Source organism: Pteronotus mesoamericanus, unplaced genomic scaffold (genome assembly GCF_021234165.1).
Source record: "Pteronotus mesoamericanus isolate MK-2021 breed Mesoamerican mustached bat unplaced genomic scaffold, CSHL_Meso_final scaffold_651, whole genome shotgun sequence".
NCBI lineage: Eukaryota > Metazoa > Chordata > Mammalia > Chiroptera > Mormoopidae > Pteronotus > Pteronotus mesoamericanus.
In genome coordinates, this window is record NW_026555325.1 from 39,307,905 (window position 1) to 39,326,094 (window position 18,190).

Sequence of the window (18,190 nt, forward strand, 5' to 3'; positions counted from 1 at the left end):
CTTGCCCTTCCCCTGCCTGTCTCAGGCTTGAAATAATACTGGAGACAGCCCTAGAAGTAAATTCTTTAAAGCATGCTTTGTTTTCCCCTCAAAAGCTATAAGCAGCTCATGCTGGGAAGGAAATTTACATTATTTGAAGACCCTGACCCTAATCCCTTTGGCGCTCTTATGTTTGCGTTCTCATGTTCACTCGGTTCTCCTCTCGGACCCATGTAAATCAGTGTGTTCCTGCCATTTGTTTTCTTCAACATTATCTATTCTCTGTGAACATTAGCATACTGATGTAATGAGATCACCTGTACATTCCTACTACCTCGCCCCATTGACAACCCTTTCAATAAAAGCCATTGGATAAAGGGGCTTGGAGCCTTCTCCACTAGAGGGAAGAGCCGCCCCGTCTCCTGGCAGACAGAGAAATTTCTGGAAAGGTTTATTATTTCCTCCCATCTGTGACAACCCCAGGGACAGGCTCTGTGGGATTCAGAGTCCACGCTCCCACTTCAGCTGGCGCCTGAAGGGTACACCACCGATTCAGAGCCCTGCTTCCTCCCTCAGCTGGCCCCCTGTACAGGCACTCTCAGATCCAGAGTCCAGCGTCCCTCTTTCATTTGGTATCAAAAGCAAGAATCAATTAAACTAGTTATCTTACCTTGACTGAATAGCAAGGTAAATTGTACGACGAAACGAGACTAGATTAATTTCTGTCTTGTCATGAATAGTCACCTTTTGTCCTGAAAGAAACATAACAAAATTATGCAACTACAGAAATAAGTGTGAAAAACTGAACATGTATTTCTGTATAATAATTTTAATACATTTAGAATCTATGAGTTTAAAAACAATATTATTTTCTACAGTGTAAATTAGTTTTTGTAGAATTCAAAGTAACTATTTCAAGTTTTTTGCATACCTTACAGTACTTTAATAAGATTGTTACCTCAAAGAAGTCCAGAACCAGGCCAGGAAGACTATTTTTGTTTCTGTGCCACCTGCTCATTTAGACACTCTAAAAGGCTGCACTTATGATGTTGTGTGGCAAAACATTATTTCTAGAGTTCTAAACAGTCTCTTCTTAATTTAGAAAAACTGTACCTTATGGGTAGAAATACATTTTCAGAGAACAATGGGATTATCATGACAAGTTGGATGGATCCACTATAAATATGTGCATTTGTCAAAATTTTCTCTTATCTAATGCATGAAAACTTTCCTGTTAAATATTTAATCGGTTTTGTTTGAACAGTATTTTCACATGAAACAAAGAAATTCTAAAGTAAAATGTAATACATGAACAGTGAGGTGTTTTTAATAAGACAATAGAAAAATTAAACTTATTTTTATAAAATATATTATAGAAGAGCAATTATACTCTAAGACAGAACTAAAAAAAATATGTTATGCCCTAAAAGGGAAAGATATACTTTTAACATTTTCAAATGTGTAATACAAGTAAATAGTGACCAGTGCAGGCATGTTCTGATGTTTAAACTGAGAATCAAAGAAGTGAGTTCATTTTTCTGTGAAATATAACGTAATCAAAGCTGAAAAGGATGAACATCATGCCCACTTCTGTATAAACATAGATTTTGGCCTCTCCAGTCTATTTTGCCAAAATGAACAGCAAATATCTAGTCATTCTCATCTGTCACATTAATGCCAGGGTTACATAAATTATATCCACTGAACATGAATGTGCCTTTTTCACAGTTTATAAACAAAGACACAAGATGTCAAATTAAAATTATGCTGGTGTTAAAAATGAATTTCCTTGTTTAATACTCTTAGAGCAAGGTTTTCAACCTTGGCAATACTAACATTGTGAGCTGAACAATATTTTGTTGTGAGGGGTCAGTCTTGTGATTTGTGGGATATTTAACAGCATTCTTATCCATTATCCAGGAGATGCCAGTGCAACCCTCCCAATCCCACAGATTAAGAACCACTGTTTTATAGAATTACATTAGAATTAAATTAATTTCAGAGTATTTTACAGTATTATTTAAATATGCTGTACTTCTACCTTCTTCATCTTCTTCTCCCTCTTCTTCTTCCTCCTCCTCCTCCTCTTCACTGCTTTCAGCATCTTCGTCTGTGTTTGAGTCACTATCTCCTTCATCGAGAATTTCTAAAAGAACAATGTAAATTTAGGAAAAAATTAATGAGCAAATGATACCCACACATTTCATTCCGTGAAGGTAATTCTCAGCTCACTGAAATCCAAAATGGTGCAACAGTTTATCAACCAATAAAGATAATCACATAGGCCTCCTGTCATTTCCTCAGCGGTCAGAGGGCATTATAATTAATTTGACTAGAAAGAGCCATGTGTCATTCTTCTGACAGGCAGAAAAGTAACCATGAAACAAGGAAGGGATAAAAGTTTCCAAAAGAGGAAGGGTATGTTGGAGTCAAAATAATCTTAGTTCATCATCAGAAAGAAAAGTCTGTTTACAAAGGCTTGATCTAGAAAACAAGAATTTAGGCTAAGAATGTTTTTTTTGAAAGACAAAAAGAGAAAAGAAATAACTGCATAATTTCATGTTCATTCTAAATAAACACCATTGAGATTTTTATTAAAATGTATATCTATTAAATAGAACATTACACTCAATCCAAAAACTTTCTATGCATAAAACAGAAGTCAAAGTTTAAAAGCATTTAAGAATACTGGTAAGATGAGCACGTCATTGGATTATTACTTATTAAAATACAACTTACACTCAAAACTGGGTGAAAATAGTGATGTAAATAGGAGACTATATAAGGCTAGTCATCCTATCAATAAGTAAACAAATAACAAAAACTAAAACTATATTTTGTCCAGTGGTGTGCACTCTATTAGCCTGATGAAAGACTTTACAAACCTGGCTAACGCTTCATTTTTTTTTCATTTCTATTATAAACAGAGAATTTTTAATAAAAAGTTTAGGGCCAATTCATTTTTAGAAAACTTTTAATGTCTTTCTATTTACTAAGCAGTATAACGGTATTTAACGTTAGCAGAGAACTTCATACTATGAGGAATGAATCATTTACAAATTGTCATTAAGCCCTTAGCTGACATACAAATCTCCTCAAGAATATTTTTAACAAATATGACTTCAAGAAATAATCTTAAGTGTCTAGTTTATTATTACATAACATGGTTTAGCCAGACTTTTAAAAGAGGAAACTATTTAGTATTCAATAGTAGGAAGACAGGTACTCCTGCTGTTTCTCCAAATGCTGTCAGACCTAAAACACAAGTACACCTGAGTCACTCTAAGGTGCTAATTACTAAAGCTGTGCCCACTTCCTGCTGTGACCATTTTTTTCTTTAATGCCAGCTCTAGAACAATTTTATGAAAGAATGAAGGTCAAATGAATTGTCTAGTCATTTACATCATCTTCTCCTCATCTGTTCACTTCAGAATCTACTTACTCAATTCACTTAGGCAATGACAATTGGATTTCATTAACTGAATAAAGCAGTGGTTTCAAAGTATGGGCTGTAAGTCCCCAGGGGTGGGGGGATGATCACTGACACCTGTCAGGTGGTCTGTGAGGTTAAAACTATTTTTGTAATAATATGAAGACATTATCTGCCTTCCCCTGTGCTAACATCTACAAGGATGGCCCAAAAGCAATGGGAGTTAAAACTGCTGCAAACAGAGCACAAATGAACCCATCAACTGCACTAGCAGTTCTGTTCTTTACTGCTGCCGTCCTCTTGTTAGTAGGGGAAAAGCCAGTTTCACTTTAGGATGTCCTTGAAGAAGTAGAAAACTATTGATTTCATTAGATCTCAGCCCATGAATATAGGCCTTTATAATAGTCTGAGTAACTGCCGCTAAAGACAGATGTAAGATGATGGTTATCTCAAGGAAAAGTACTGGAGCTGCAATATAAATCAGGTTTTGTTCATTTTTATTTCAAAGAATAGCTCACAATCTATAGTTGTTAGGTATTTGGCACACATTTACTCAAATATAAACAAACTGAGACTGTCACTTCAAAGAAAATAATTAGCTATATTTGCCACTATGATAAAATTAAAGTCTTCAAGAAAAAAATTAGAATTTTGGAAAACTTGTATTCATCCTCAAGAGCTTGACAGTTTCCTAATATTTCAATTTTCCTGATAAAACAGGTGATAATATTAATAAATGTAAATTCTTGATATTATATTAGTGTGTTAATTTAAATTTTGACAATGTTAATGTGTTAACACTTGGAAAACACTCACACTTATTGAGTCAGTATTTTCCAAATGACCAATGCAACATGTTACAAAATCATGCCTGAATAAAATATACATTCAAAATGACAGGCCAAATAATTGTAATTTAACAGAATATGAAAATTCATGCATATTTTTTGAAGTTTCACATTATATTTATCTTTAAGAAACTACTAGCTATTAAATATTGGCACAGTGTTAAGAAAAGTATACACAATTATCTGAAAAGACTATTAAAATACTCCTTTCTTTTTGAACTATGTATCTTGTTTGAGGCTAACTTTTTTTTCATATACTCCAATCAAAACAACCTATTACAACAGATTAAATCAGAAATAATCTGAGAATCCAACTGTTTCCTATTAACCCAGACATTAAATTGTACAGAATATAAAAACATGTCATTCTTCTTATTAAATTTCTCTGCCATGTAAAGTAATTTTCATAAAAATGTTACATACTAACAGGCACCGGGTTAGTTTTTGTTATTTTAACATTTTTTATATTCTCAGTTTTAATTTCTAATAAAGTAAACATTAATCATTATAACCCAGATAAACAAAAGTTCTTTGGAGTCTTCAGTAATTTTCAAGAGCTCTTGAGACCAAAGAGTTTAAGGGCAACAATCAAGAACAGTGCTTCTTTCCTGGCACTGGCCAAATGCCTAAGCCCTAAAGAAATGGATGGGGAATTCCCAAGTTTAAAAAAAATATATCATACAAAATATAATAAGTAATTCATAGAACCATTTAGCATGTTTTAGGAAGACTAGAAAAAGAAGTTCATAAGAAAAAAAGAAAACAGGTCTAAGGAGTTCTCCATGTTTAGAAACAGATTTAGTTTCTGGCTGGTGCACTAACACAACCTGAGGAAACTGGCATCTAATCCAATTTATTGTACAGATTTTTAGAATAATCTATGGAAATGGAATGCACCTTATACCCTAACTTTCCACTTCAACATTCCACTCCTAAGAATGACTACAGTAGAGGGCAGGCAGTGACATTGTTCTAGGTCTCTGCTCTCTCTTCCTAGGAGCGTTCAAAGCACTGAGTACTTCTCAGGTAAAACCACAATTCGGGAAAATAGACCCATAAAGTCATTATATAATTATAATATGTAAATATATATTTATTATATAAATATAATTATATAAGTAGCCCTGAATATTAGCTTTAGAAAAAATGCGAAAAAGTATCATTGTTTAAATACTTGCTCTGTGACAATATAAAGCACTGTATTTTATTTATCTTTATACAAACAAAGAACATTTACTCTTACATCAAACAAGTAACTTATTCCAGGTCACTTAGCTAGTAAGGGCAAAGACAAGATACAAACCACAATCTGTCCAAAGTTAATGCTTATAATATATTAATGGTGTACAAATAATAATTATCAACTTATTAAGCACTCATTGCTAGCACTGTGATTGATGTTATCAAAAGGCTATCAACCTGCTCTCAAGGAATAATCAAGTATAGCACTTAATTGAATATTAAATTGGATGTCATTTAAAGTAGTATTTTTAAGCAGTAGTTAAGTCAAATAAAGTACACTAGTAATACATGAATATTTCTTAAAAGGGATAAAACTTAAAGGCTGCATAATTGAAACACAAGGAAAGAGGAGAGGAAAAACTATGTAAATAATGTAGAGTGAAGGAACACCATGGACAACACTAGACCAAAAAATAATGCATACAAAAAAACAGTGAAGAGAACAGCTTTAATAAGAACAGAGATTTTATTAGGATTGGTCAGTAGTGATCTATACCTTTTTATCAGTATTATATAACTACAAAAATTGCTTCTACTTATCTAAATAGATTATTTAATAAAATTTTACATACCCTTCTTAATAGCTTTGTATTTCTCTTCATTCTCCATGAAATTAGGATCCATCTTGAAAACATCTTAAAAAAATAAATTAAAAGTTTAAGTAAGTGTTTATTTTCTATGTTTACATTTGCTAGTGCCCTACTTCCCAATCATCACCCCTGACTTACTAAGAACGTCTTCTGGGTTATAGTCATCTTCCAGAGGGAGCATGTGGGTGAACTGATCATCTTCTTCCACTAAGTCAAGTCCTTCTAGGATAACAGGGTGGTCCTTGAAGCCATCTTTCCTTACAGCAAACATCACTTCAATCATATACTGAACTCTTTTGTCAATTTCAGACTCATGGAGAATGTTTCGAAGGCGTTCAAATATAGCTAAACAGAAAGAAAAGCAATAAATATTATAATAGTCAAAACAAAAGCTCAGTGTCAAAACAAGCACATAAACTTACCATTGATTCCTCTTGGGGACACTTGTGTTAATTTGAGGCCGCACTCCTTGAGAAAGCCAATTGCTACTTCAACACTATCATCTGTTGGTCTTTCCAGGAGCAAGGTAAGCATCTCTAAGCATAAAACTTCATGCGCCTTAAACAGAATAAAGATGTAACAGAATAGAGAAAATGCTTACACACACATCACTGAGAGTAATTTTAAAAGTAAATATAGTTTTTGTAGTGATAATGTATATATGATTAGCAAAGTTTTATAATGTATTCAAAAATACTGCAAATACAAAATAAAATTTATTTTCACTTTCATTATGCATCTGTTAAGAATTTGACATCTCCAGAAGAAATATTCTTATATATTATGTAAAAAATATAATATACATTAGCTACAGGAAATGCAATTAACCTCAAAATGTAAGTTGAAAATCATGACTAATTTTTAATCTGAGATATTTTCATAGTCACTATATGAAGAACAGTGATTTTCCATGAGCACAAATCTTTATATCCATTTTCCAATTCATTCTATCAGCAACTGTTACAAAAATTACATAAGTAAGTATTTTATCAGAAAATATCTTAGTTTCTGGTATGCAATTACAGTTTTGAATATATCCTCTTCTGTCCTCACTCCCTCTCTCTCCCCCCTCCCGCCTTCTCTTCCCCCTCTTCCTTCCTTTCTTCCTTCCTGCCTACTAAATCAAACTACTTACACTGGCCATATTCAAAAATTAAAATTTATAAACAATGTCTGGTAGAATGGGAATAAAATTCTACTGGGAAGCTTTACTATGAAAGAAAAAGAACAAGCATGTTCAAAACCACTATATAGTAACTTTTAACTTTTAATAAATTAACTTTTTTACATTGAGCACAAGATGAAAAATACATACTACCTTTTTGCGGAAGGAGCAAACAGTCTTATAAGTGAGAAGAAAATACTGCCCTGTACCACAACCGGGAAGTATCTCCAGTATAAGTAAAATGCATTAAGAAACTGAAACATATAGCTGTGCTAATATAGACATGTAAAGTTTTTATAGTCTTAATCAGCAAGTTACATTGTTATAATATGGATAATTAGGGTAAAATCTAAAAGGTTTCTAACTATAAACACTGGAAACATTTTTATGTAGGAAAGAAATAAAATAATATTTAATGTCAGTGAATTAAAATTAAAAATGACTTCAAAATTTCTCCTTTTATAGATATAAATATGGTTATGCAAGAAACCTTTGAATATGAACAAGAGAAATTTTACTATTTTCAAGTTGAACAGAGCTGAATCAAAGCTCTCAAATAGTGACTGAATACAAAATAAACACAAAAACTTAACAAAAAGATAAAATTAGTTGTATTTAAAACTGATTAAAATTAAAATCTACTATATTTTATAAACTGATTCTATGAACATAGTTGCAGGAACTTGGGTTTTAAAAATAAGATACTATTAGTTTCTCATGAATACCACATACAGGGAAAAAGAGTGAAAGAGATACCAACTTTATTGCTTTATAAAAACAAATTCAATTACTTTCTCTAAAAAAATGATTTGTAGTTAAGTAACCATTTACAGAATTAAGAGATCAATTTGACAAAACACTGTCTGGTTCTTCCTCATATTAAGGAATATTAAAGGTATTTATTATAGTTTTTTTAAAAAATATTACCAAGATAAGTTTCCCAAGGACTATAAAGTCAAAACAAAAACAGAAATATGGCTGTGGTCTAATGTCACAAAAAAGCACCAAGCTTTAAAGATAATTACTTACCACATTTTGGTTAATAAGATGTGCCACAAATTTTGAGGCAGTCAGACAAAGTTGCTGAAAAGCAAAGATAGAAAAAAGTTAATCTATAAACTAAAACCAATTTTCATTTATCCTACAGAATCTACAGCTTACTTACACACTCTACTTAAAATATGTAACACAGGATAATTTTCACATTAAAGTTAAATAATAAGAACTAATATATATGAAAGAGCGCCATTTCTGACAAAATAGTTATATTTCTATAGCTATAGCCATCATTTTTGTGGCTCATGATTAGTGGCCATGGATATTTAATAGAACAAAGAAAAGTTCTCATGAAATGTGCCGTTTAAAAAATAATTCCTATGAAGAAATCAACATTGCTCACTATGGTTGATACTGATTTTTTAGTTTGTCCTTATGTGTCAGCCTGCTTATAATCCCATCATATATACCTTATCATTTCTTCGATAGCCTTTTCGAAAATTAAGAATTAACCTCTTGAGGATTAACTCTCCAATCTGCGGAAATTTTGAGTTGATAATTGCAACTAGTGCTGCATAAACATGGGTGAAGATTGGAGAAGCACTTTGTGCTTGCAAAACAGATCTGGATAACAGGCCTCTGTTTAAAAATAACAAACAAACAATAAGTCAACAATAATCACCAATTTAATTAGAAGAATAAATACTTCATTTAAAATCCAGCAATATTATTCCTTTGTAAATAATCACAAATGCTAAATCAGGAATAAATTTAAGTGTTTATCTTCTTAATAAAGACTGCTTTTGAGAAAATAAACTTCAATTTGTGCTTTTATAAAACAGATTTTACCACAATATTTTCTGCAGAATTTTTTCTTCAAATACAATTCCTCTTTCCCAGGTTGATTGTTATAGCAAGTCATAAATGCGAGTCTTTTAAACTTCTTAGAAATAATTTAACCCTTTCAAAACAGTGAAAAACCAAAGGCCTGCATTAAAAGTACTACATTTAGACAATGTAAGATTTCCACTTCTGGTCCATTATTTTTACATAAAATTATGTGATTAAAGACAAATTTGGGTGGTTCCCATCTTTAAGCCTTTATTTTCAGTAAAATAAAAATGAAGACGTAGAATACTCATATGAAAGATAAAAGACAATCAAAGTGCTGCTGGAATAATGCTGAAATGATAATGGGAAAATAAAAGATTCTACTTTAATTCATTTTGAAATAAGTACGTTTCTATATGTATTTGTTAAGGAGAGAAGTGGGTTAAGTAGTTATTTTTAGCAATATAATGACAAACAATTATTGGACTGCCAAAGGCAGGGAAACAGTCTTAATAGTTCTTACGTTTAGGTATGAGAACTAAATCATTAGAGTAGAAAATGAGAAAAAAGAACTCAACTAATAAATTATAAGACCTTAAGCAACCCACAGAGCTTCTCTGAGTCTGCTTCTTTCTCAGTAAAATAAAAGAGCTCTACCTACTTTTGCAAACAGTGGCTGCCTCAGTCACCTCTGTACACCCCCACAGCATGCTACACTTTACGTTGTATCCCCATTGTTTTTGAGATAAGAAATCTGGGTCATGTGAAATGACATAAGACAATAGCCTTCAGATTTTAACATAATATATAGAATGAATTCAGGATATCTATATTTCTTGACCCTTTTAAATATCACAATTACATAAAACCACAAAGAAAATGCTAAGTCATTCTCTTCTGCTTTTCTAAAATTACTCATCTTCCTCATTTCTTTCACATTCTCACTTTGCTTTCATCAGAAATTAAACTGGTCTGAGGTTATACACACACACATACACATATAAAAATATATAAATATTCACTATGCCTCATGATTTTAGGTTATTAGAAGTATTCAGTAAATAAATGTCTACAAAAATCATTACAACACATCAAAGCTTCTCAAAAGCAAAAACTCCATACAACCTCTGACAGTGAAGTACAGGTTACCCGTTAATAACTTACATTTTTATTATAAAAACTGCATTTTAAATATTCTCAACTACCTTTAAAATAAGTAGCATAAGAAATCAATGATTATTATTCATGTAGGTATTATGTTCCTTTAAAAAATTACTATGAAGATTTACGATCAAGATGGAGGCATAGGTAGACATGCTTCGCCTCCTTACAAAACCATGAGTTTTGAAGGATCAAAACCATAAGCTGAAGGATCAAAACTCAGCTCAAAACAAAAAACACCCAGAAATGCCAGAAAATCCAATTTTATGGAAGTCCCACATCAAGGATTTAAATAAGTCACATTCATCCAGACGGTAGGAGGGGTGGGGCCGGGGAGCCAAGGTGGAGAGGATGAGGTGCGGTGACAGCAAGGCAGTGGCAGCTGCTGGTGAGTGGGCGGTCCCACATCCACGTGTGGTGGATAAAAATTAAGAGGGACACCTGGGGAGCAAATGCTCTCAGCCGCAGGCAAGACTGCAAAGCCCAGGGTTCCAGCACCAAAAAAATAAAATAAAATAAAGCCCCATAACTTCTGGCTGTAAAAACCTTGGGGGCAGGGTGGGGGGCAGCAGAAGAAACTGCTGGTCTCTCAGGAGAGTCCATTTAAAGGGCCCATACAGTCCCAAAACCTACACAAACCCATCTACTCTGGGAACAACCACCAGTGCAACAGCTAGAAGGGTACTGGTCGCATATGGGAAGTGAGTGAAGTGACTGGAAACAGGGCGAGTGTGCAGCAAGCCTCCAGCAGCCACGCAATGGCACTGTCCCTTCTTCCATCCCTCCCCCACATATAGAGCCATAAAGCAATGAAGCAGGTTGTCCACCCTTGCGAATACATAAGGCTCCGCCCCATACAACTGAACAGGTGTGCCAAGAAGGGAGCCAAAGCAGCTCTACCTAATACACAGAAACAAACACAGGGAGGCTGCCAAATTGAGAAGACAAAGAAATATGGCCCTAATGAAAGAACAGAACAAAGCTCCAGAATTGGAGGTAGAGTTCAAATCACTGGTGATAAAGCTGCTCAACTCACTGAGTACAGCAAAAGCAAAGGGAGGAAATGAAAGCTACACTAAGTGAAATAAAGAAAAATCCACAGGGAATCAACAGTGAAGGGAAGGTAGCCAGGATTCAAATCAACGATTTGGAACATAAAGAAGAAATGAACAATCAATCGGAACAGAATAAAGAAACAAAAATTCAAAAAAAAACCGAAGAGAGAATAAGAAGACTCTGGGACATATCCAAAAATACCAACATCCAAATCACAGGGATGTCAGAAGGAGAAAAGGAAGAGCATGAAATTGAAACTTATTTGAAAAAATAACGACAGACAACTTCCCTAATTTGGTGAAGGAAAAAGACATACAAATCCAGGAAGCACAAAGAAGTGGTCCCAAAGAAGGCCACACCAAGACGCATCATAATTAAATTGCCAAAGGCTAAAGATAAAGAGAGAATCTCAAAAGCAGCAAGAGAAAAGAAGAGAGTTACCTACAAAGGAGTTCCCATTAGACTATCAGCTGATTTCTCAAAAGAAACTTCGAAGGCAAGAAAGGACTGGCAAGAAGTATTCAAAGTGATGAAAAGCAAGGGCCTACAACCTAGATTACTCTATTCAGCATATCTATCATTTAGCATTGAAGGACAGATGAAGTGCTTCCCAGACAAGGTAAAGTTAAAGGAGGTCATCACCATCAAGACTTTATTACATGTAATGTTAAAGGGACTTAATTTAAGAGAAAGAAGATCAAAACTATGAACATTAAAATGACAACAAACTCATAACCGTCAACAACTGAATCTAAAAAACAAAAACAAATTAACCAACCAACCAGAGCAGGAACAGAATCATAGACATGAAGATCATCTGGAGGGTTATCAGTGGGGAGGAAGAAGGGGGAATATGGAAAAAAAGGTATAGGGATTAAGAAGCCTAGCTGGTATGTACAAAATAGACAGGGGGCGTTAAGAATAGTGTAGGAAATGGAGAAGCTGAAGTACTTATATACACGACCCACAGACATGAACTATGGGGGTGAGGATGCTGGAGGGAGGGAGGTGCGGGGTGGACGGGGGCAAAGCGGAAAGAATTCAGCTGTAATAGCATCAATAAAATATACTTCAAAAAATAATGAAATAAAAAATAAAAAACTACTATGAAATACCAAAAATAAAATAGCTGATGCTTACCTTCCTCTAACTATATTTTCTTGAAGAAGTTCTTGAATAATAATACCTATATTGGAAATGTTGACTTTATTAATAAGACCATTGATTGACTTCTTTAGTGCTTCCCAGCTCATCCTCTGGTATGCTAAGCTGAAAAGAATATATTTTAATAAAGATTAAAACTTAGTCAACAATCAAAATAACAAGAGGTTATAATAAGAACATGAAAAATACTTAGTTCCTTTATTTTTAACATGATTTTCACACAATGATCCCAAAATGCAGTAAAATATTACTAAATGAACACAAATACATCCTAAGCTATTTGATTTTTATGTACATACGCTTATATACAGACTCCTTCCCTTTAATTAACATGAATATTAAGGATATTTAAGGATAATCTTTTGTCCTTTGATCATGATCATGAATATTGTAATTTACAACATTTAATTCATCAGCCAGATTCAATACATGTTTATTTTACATTATAACACTTCATTCAAGCTTGTCTCTAAAGAAAACATTTTAAAAGATTTTTTTTATTTTAAATTATTACCTGAAACACCCACATATAAGCCTAAAAAAGGAAATTTTTATGTCCTTTTTTGTAAAAGCATGACAGAAAAAAATGTTTTAAACTACAATATAAAGAAATAATAATTATAGGAAAAAGGGAAAGCCATGAGAAATCATGAGGCTGAAAGACTGTCCTAAGTATCTTAATGAACATCTCTACATTTATGCAGTAATTCCACACCTATACCTGCTGAATGTTGAGTTATGTGCTCTTTTTAAACTAAGATTTTAGGTAAACTCTTTAGCCTAATTGGTTTTCTTTGGTTGAATGTGATGATGGAGGAAGTCTTTTAATTTTAAAGCTCAAAATTCTATGGTTTTTATAACTATTTCTCTGTGAAATATGATTTCAGATGCAGTCTTAATTTTTTTTTTCTTACATAAAGCTCTCTGATGAAGCTGACAGACTTCTTGGAATAACATATACTAATACTTAGGTTTACAAAGAATAGCAATCATACAGAAATAGTTTTTAAAACATGAAAAGAACAAAAGTTGATATAGTATTCTCTGTGCTTCTTAGCATATTAAATAACAAGAAGTGGTGGTAGACCTAATAACCTTATCTTTGAGGAATCTACTTAAAATTTCATATACTGCTGCCTCTGACCACTTTATTCATAAAAAAAACTTGGTTTAACAACACCGTTTCTGGTCTTTTACAATTGGGATTGCTTAGGACTGTATTTGAGACAGTAAATACTTATTAATGTTGCCACTACTGCTTTTTACAAGAGCTACAAGCCTACATGATCATGAAGCTCCCATGAACCACAAAAGCCATCTCCAAATCTCTTCTCAAAGTAAAATTCAAAGCATCACTACCAAATGTTGGAATGTGACACATAAAGAGAAACTTACCAGTTTTAAATTTAATGTCATCTAATGTCCTTTTCTAGCACATATTTTAATTTACTTCAAATCTTTGCACTTTACATGACATTTCTACTTTAGGTTCTTTCCTGAAACAAATTTGTTTATATAAAGTTCTCAAGTACTTTCAAGTTGCCATTAAAATACCCATGAAAGATTTAGGAACACTTTTTTGGCCCACTTAGAATCCGTTTTTCTTAAAGTACAGCTATCTTCTAACCCAATCTTTTAACTAAATACCTGGCAACTGAGTGACCAATTCAATCTTGAACCATACTTTACCGAGACATTATCTCTTTCCATTACAGAAAATCATCTTGAAAACTTAGCTATACTTTCCTATATCATGCCTCAACATCCCAATTATTTTGAAAAGGGAAGGAAAGGTATTTTGAGTGTGAGTATTCATATATGAATTTTGATTCTTTGCCTTAATGTAGCAAAACATTATAGTCTAAGATGTTATGGCCTAAGAAAAGGAAAGAAAAGAGAAAACTGTCTATGTAGTTTCATGGATTAGACCAGGGGTTGGCAAACTATGACTATGAGCCAAATGCAGCCCATAGTCTGTTTCTATAAATAAAGCTTTTTTGGAACAAAGCTACTCATCTGTTTATATATTATCTATGGCTGTAATCCCAACAGAATTGAGTAGCTGCAACAGAGACAGAATAGTGAACAAAGCCTTAAGTGTTTATGTATCTGGCCTCTTTCAGAAAAAGTATACCAACTTCTGGTTTGGTAAAACTGAAAAGATTTATTTTAGGTCAAAAATATCAATACTCTTTTATTATCAAGGAAAACTGACACTACTTATATGCAAGCATGCAACTATGAAAGAAATAATGTAAAAATAGCTAAGTGATCTTTCCTCAAATTTTTAAATTCATACATATAAAAAAATAAAGAAGTCATGAGCTAATGCCAGGGCGAATAGTATGAAAGCTTCAAGGGAGCTTATAGAGTAAAAAAGGAAAGAAGTTTAATTTGAGGGCTCTGTTATCACTGTGGACTAATGTAAATTCTCAACAGTCAAGGATAATTAGACCATAGTTGATTTTTTTTCCCCCCAATCAGGGTATCTTTCCCTCGAATACTTAGTGATATCAACATGCCTGTTTTTATCTGTAATCTGTTCTTGCATCATCCTGAGCTTTGCAGGAGGAATATATGCTCCACCAGTACGAGTAAGGAGAGGATCCAGTTCATCTTTCTTCTTCTTTGCAGTTGGTTCATCCTGAGCAGAAGAACTCTGGGTTATCGATGGTTCTGGGCTTCTTCTCCCAGGCGATTGGGATTTCCGGGACCTTTTCCGATCAAAATCTCTTTCTCTCTCTCTGCGTTTTTCTCGGTCCCTACTTCTGTAACATTAAATTTTTGAAAATGGAGAAAAGACAATATGAAATACATTCTTAAATGTATTTCTGTATACCAAATCAGTGAGACTGTAAGTGGGCCTCAGAAATCCAGACAAGGAAGAGTGGCTTGGAATGGTAAGAAAGTGCTTCACAGAGAAAATGTAACTAAATTAGGTCTCCAACGCTTGACAGAATTTGTGAGGGCAGGAAGGGGAGGAGGGAAAGAGAAGGGAGACTGGCTTTCTGCAAGTAGTAATAACAACTGAAAAACTGAGGAAGTGTGTTCAGGCTAGAATGAAAAGAACAGTATGGAAACAATAAAGAATCATATGTAATGGCAGTTTGAGAGGATGAGTTCAAGTCACAATGAAATCTTAAAAGACAAGCAACACACTAACTTTTTAATATAGTTTTTGAGTGGGATAGTGACATGAAAATAGTGTTTTAAGAAGACAAATTGGCCTGTGATATAGATTATGAACTATATAAAAGAGAAACCAGAGTTTATTTCAAATAATGACAATTTAAGAGGAAAACTGTTGTAAAAAAAATGTAACATTTGAAATTATCCTTGATACAACTGGTATTTTTATTAGAAATCTCAGAATATCCTTTCTTAAGCTAATACTATTAAAATAATCAGAATATTGTTTTCTGGAACCATCAAGAACTAACAGGAAAGGGTAAATCCTTGCTTTTTGTTACTTTTCCCTAGAGAAAAGTTTGTCCACTTAGCTGTTTTTTATATATACTGCTTTGGAAACTTAGATTATTCTGCTCATGCTCTGCGCAACCATGAGTTACGTAAATACAGTAAGTAAAAACAGTTTCATTTTATCATTATATAGATATGTTTTAAATTTACTGATTATTAGAGAGAAAGGGAGGGAGAGAAACACTGATTTGCTGTTCCATTTATTTATGAATTCATTGGTTGCTTCTTGTATGTGCCCTGACCAGAGATCAAATCCACAACCTTGACGTATTGGGACAGCACTCTAAACAACTGAGCTATGTGTCCAGGGCCAAATACACTTTTTCTATAGTTAATTCCAATACTAACCGTGACTCCATGCTACCATCATAAGAACGTCCTCTTCTTGAACGCTCATAGTCTGACCTGCTGTAATCAAAGTAATCTCTATCCCGAGGGGATCTTTCTTGTTCTGCATATCTAATACAGAAAATAAGAAAACCAAAGTTGAAAGCAACTCCATTATATTTATGAAAGTCATACACTGGTAATGTAAAGCAACTCTATGACTAAAAAATGTCTTAACAAATTGTTTTTGACAGTTTAACAGCTCATTTTTGACACCCATTCATTCAGTCTTGATTATGAAAGAGTTCAGTTTGTGCACAAAAAACCCACCACTGGAACTCTCTTAACCAAACTGGTCTTCCTGATTCACACTGTCTTCAGTAAAAGACATTTATCCAGATATTGTATATAGTTAGCATGAAGACTATTCTGCAAATGACTTCTTTTGCTTAGTCTGTATCTATTTACTTTATCCAAACACTGAACAAATGGGACCAATGCCATCAAGTGGTTTCTATAAAGACCAGTTTAACTCCACTCCAAAATACTTTATTAGCTATTACTCTTCAAACTGCATTTTTGGATAGCAGTGACAATGAATTGAAATGACAAGCAAGCAAGGATGAATAGTTTAAGATTTGCTATTTGAATCTCAAAAGTCAGTAAAATCAGAGAACATCAAGAGAGGTTAAATACACACCCACATAATAAATATATAGTAACATAATCCATATTTTCTATACACATCTATAATTAATTTAGATACACACACACACCCGTGTGTGTGTGTGTGTGTGTGTGTAGAGATTTTTTTAAAATAGGCGGTAGGTAATTGATGGAAGATAGTAAGTAGCTGCAAACCATGGCAATTAATTTATACATTAAGCAAAGGTTTTCAGAGACAAAAGAGTAGAGTAAGAAGAAAGTGCATATGAAGTGAGGAAGAGATTAGAGAAACAAAAGAAAGTTTATTGCTTTTCCCTTCATAAATTATTTTTAATGGTCACAGTTTACTAAGTGAAATAACTGAAATCCCATATGAATGCATGATGAATATAATGGTGATATTTCTGGATCTTTGATCTTAACATGACTATGATGACACAAAAAATATTTTAAAAAGTATGAAGAACTATGTAAATGTAAAGGATAGTAGTAACAGTAAAAGCAACATCTCAAAATAATGTGATTTCAACTCAATTTTCCATTTTATAGACTCATTGTATTTAGTATTGAAGATATTATAGTTCTTTACATTCACCTAAAAAATTACTTAAAATTTAGATTTACTAGATAAAGTCCTAGACAGTTAATCAAGAATGATTTGTCCTCAAGCCCACTCAAGTAATATTCTTTATAAAACCATAAAAAAAAGTAGTTCACACTAAAATTAGAAACCTAAGAGCTAAGTAATTTCTTAAACTTATAAAATATTTAATTTGAATTCATAACACATGAAACTGTTTACCTATCCTCTGGAGAGATGGTCCTCTGATAAGAATTACTGTGTTCCCTTCTGTCATGACCTGAAGAATGCTTTCAAAAGGAAAAGAATATAAAACATTTTAAAAATTATGTTAAAAAACACATAGGCAATGAAATACAGACAATTGGCAGTGCTTTAGAAATTACTTCAAAGTATTTTTTAAAAATTTGTTTTCACAGTGGAGCAAATACCCTTTTTAACCAAAAAATTTTAAGGTAGCTGAAAATATTTTTCAAATTTTCAATGCTACTTAGAAGATATTTTATTTGTTAAGTTTATATAAATTATAAACTTACAGAACACCATTTTTATAAAGATATCTCTTGTTGAAACAAGATCAAAGCTTTCTTTTGGAAATATATGACTAAGGGCCAGGTGTTTTCTAGCTAGAGCTCACTTTTGTGGTTATGCGCAAATCTTAGTACTGAACTTATC

General features: G+C 33.0%; 1 protein-coding gene across 1 annotated transcript in view; it reads right to left on the reverse strand.

Moving 5' to 3' along the window:
• Nucleotides 1-18,190, reverse strand: part of CWC22 (CWC22 spliceosome associated protein homolog) — a 51,437-nt gene that overhangs the window by 16,322 nt on the left and 16,925 nt on the right. Inside the window, exons 3-13 of the mRNA XM_054562314.1 lie at nt 17,738-17,805; nt 16,291-16,401; nt 14,985-15,230; nt 12,439-12,567; nt 8,721-8,889; nt 8,284-8,337; nt 6,512-6,647; nt 6,228-6,434; nt 6,072-6,134; nt 2,021-2,125; nt 650-731 (exon numbers count right to left, since the gene is read on the reverse strand). Of these exons, the coding sequence (XP_054418289.1) occupies nt 650-731; nt 2,021-2,125; nt 6,072-6,134; nt 6,228-6,434; nt 6,512-6,647; nt 8,284-8,337; nt 8,721-8,889; nt 12,439-12,567; nt 14,985-15,230; nt 16,291-16,401; nt 17,738-17,805 (1,370 nt within the window). The remainder of the gene's footprint in view (nt 1-649; nt 732-2,020; nt 2,126-6,071; nt 6,135-6,227; nt 6,435-6,511; nt 6,648-8,283; nt 8,338-8,720; nt 8,890-12,438; nt 12,568-14,984; nt 15,231-16,290; nt 16,402-17,737; nt 17,806-18,190) is intronic.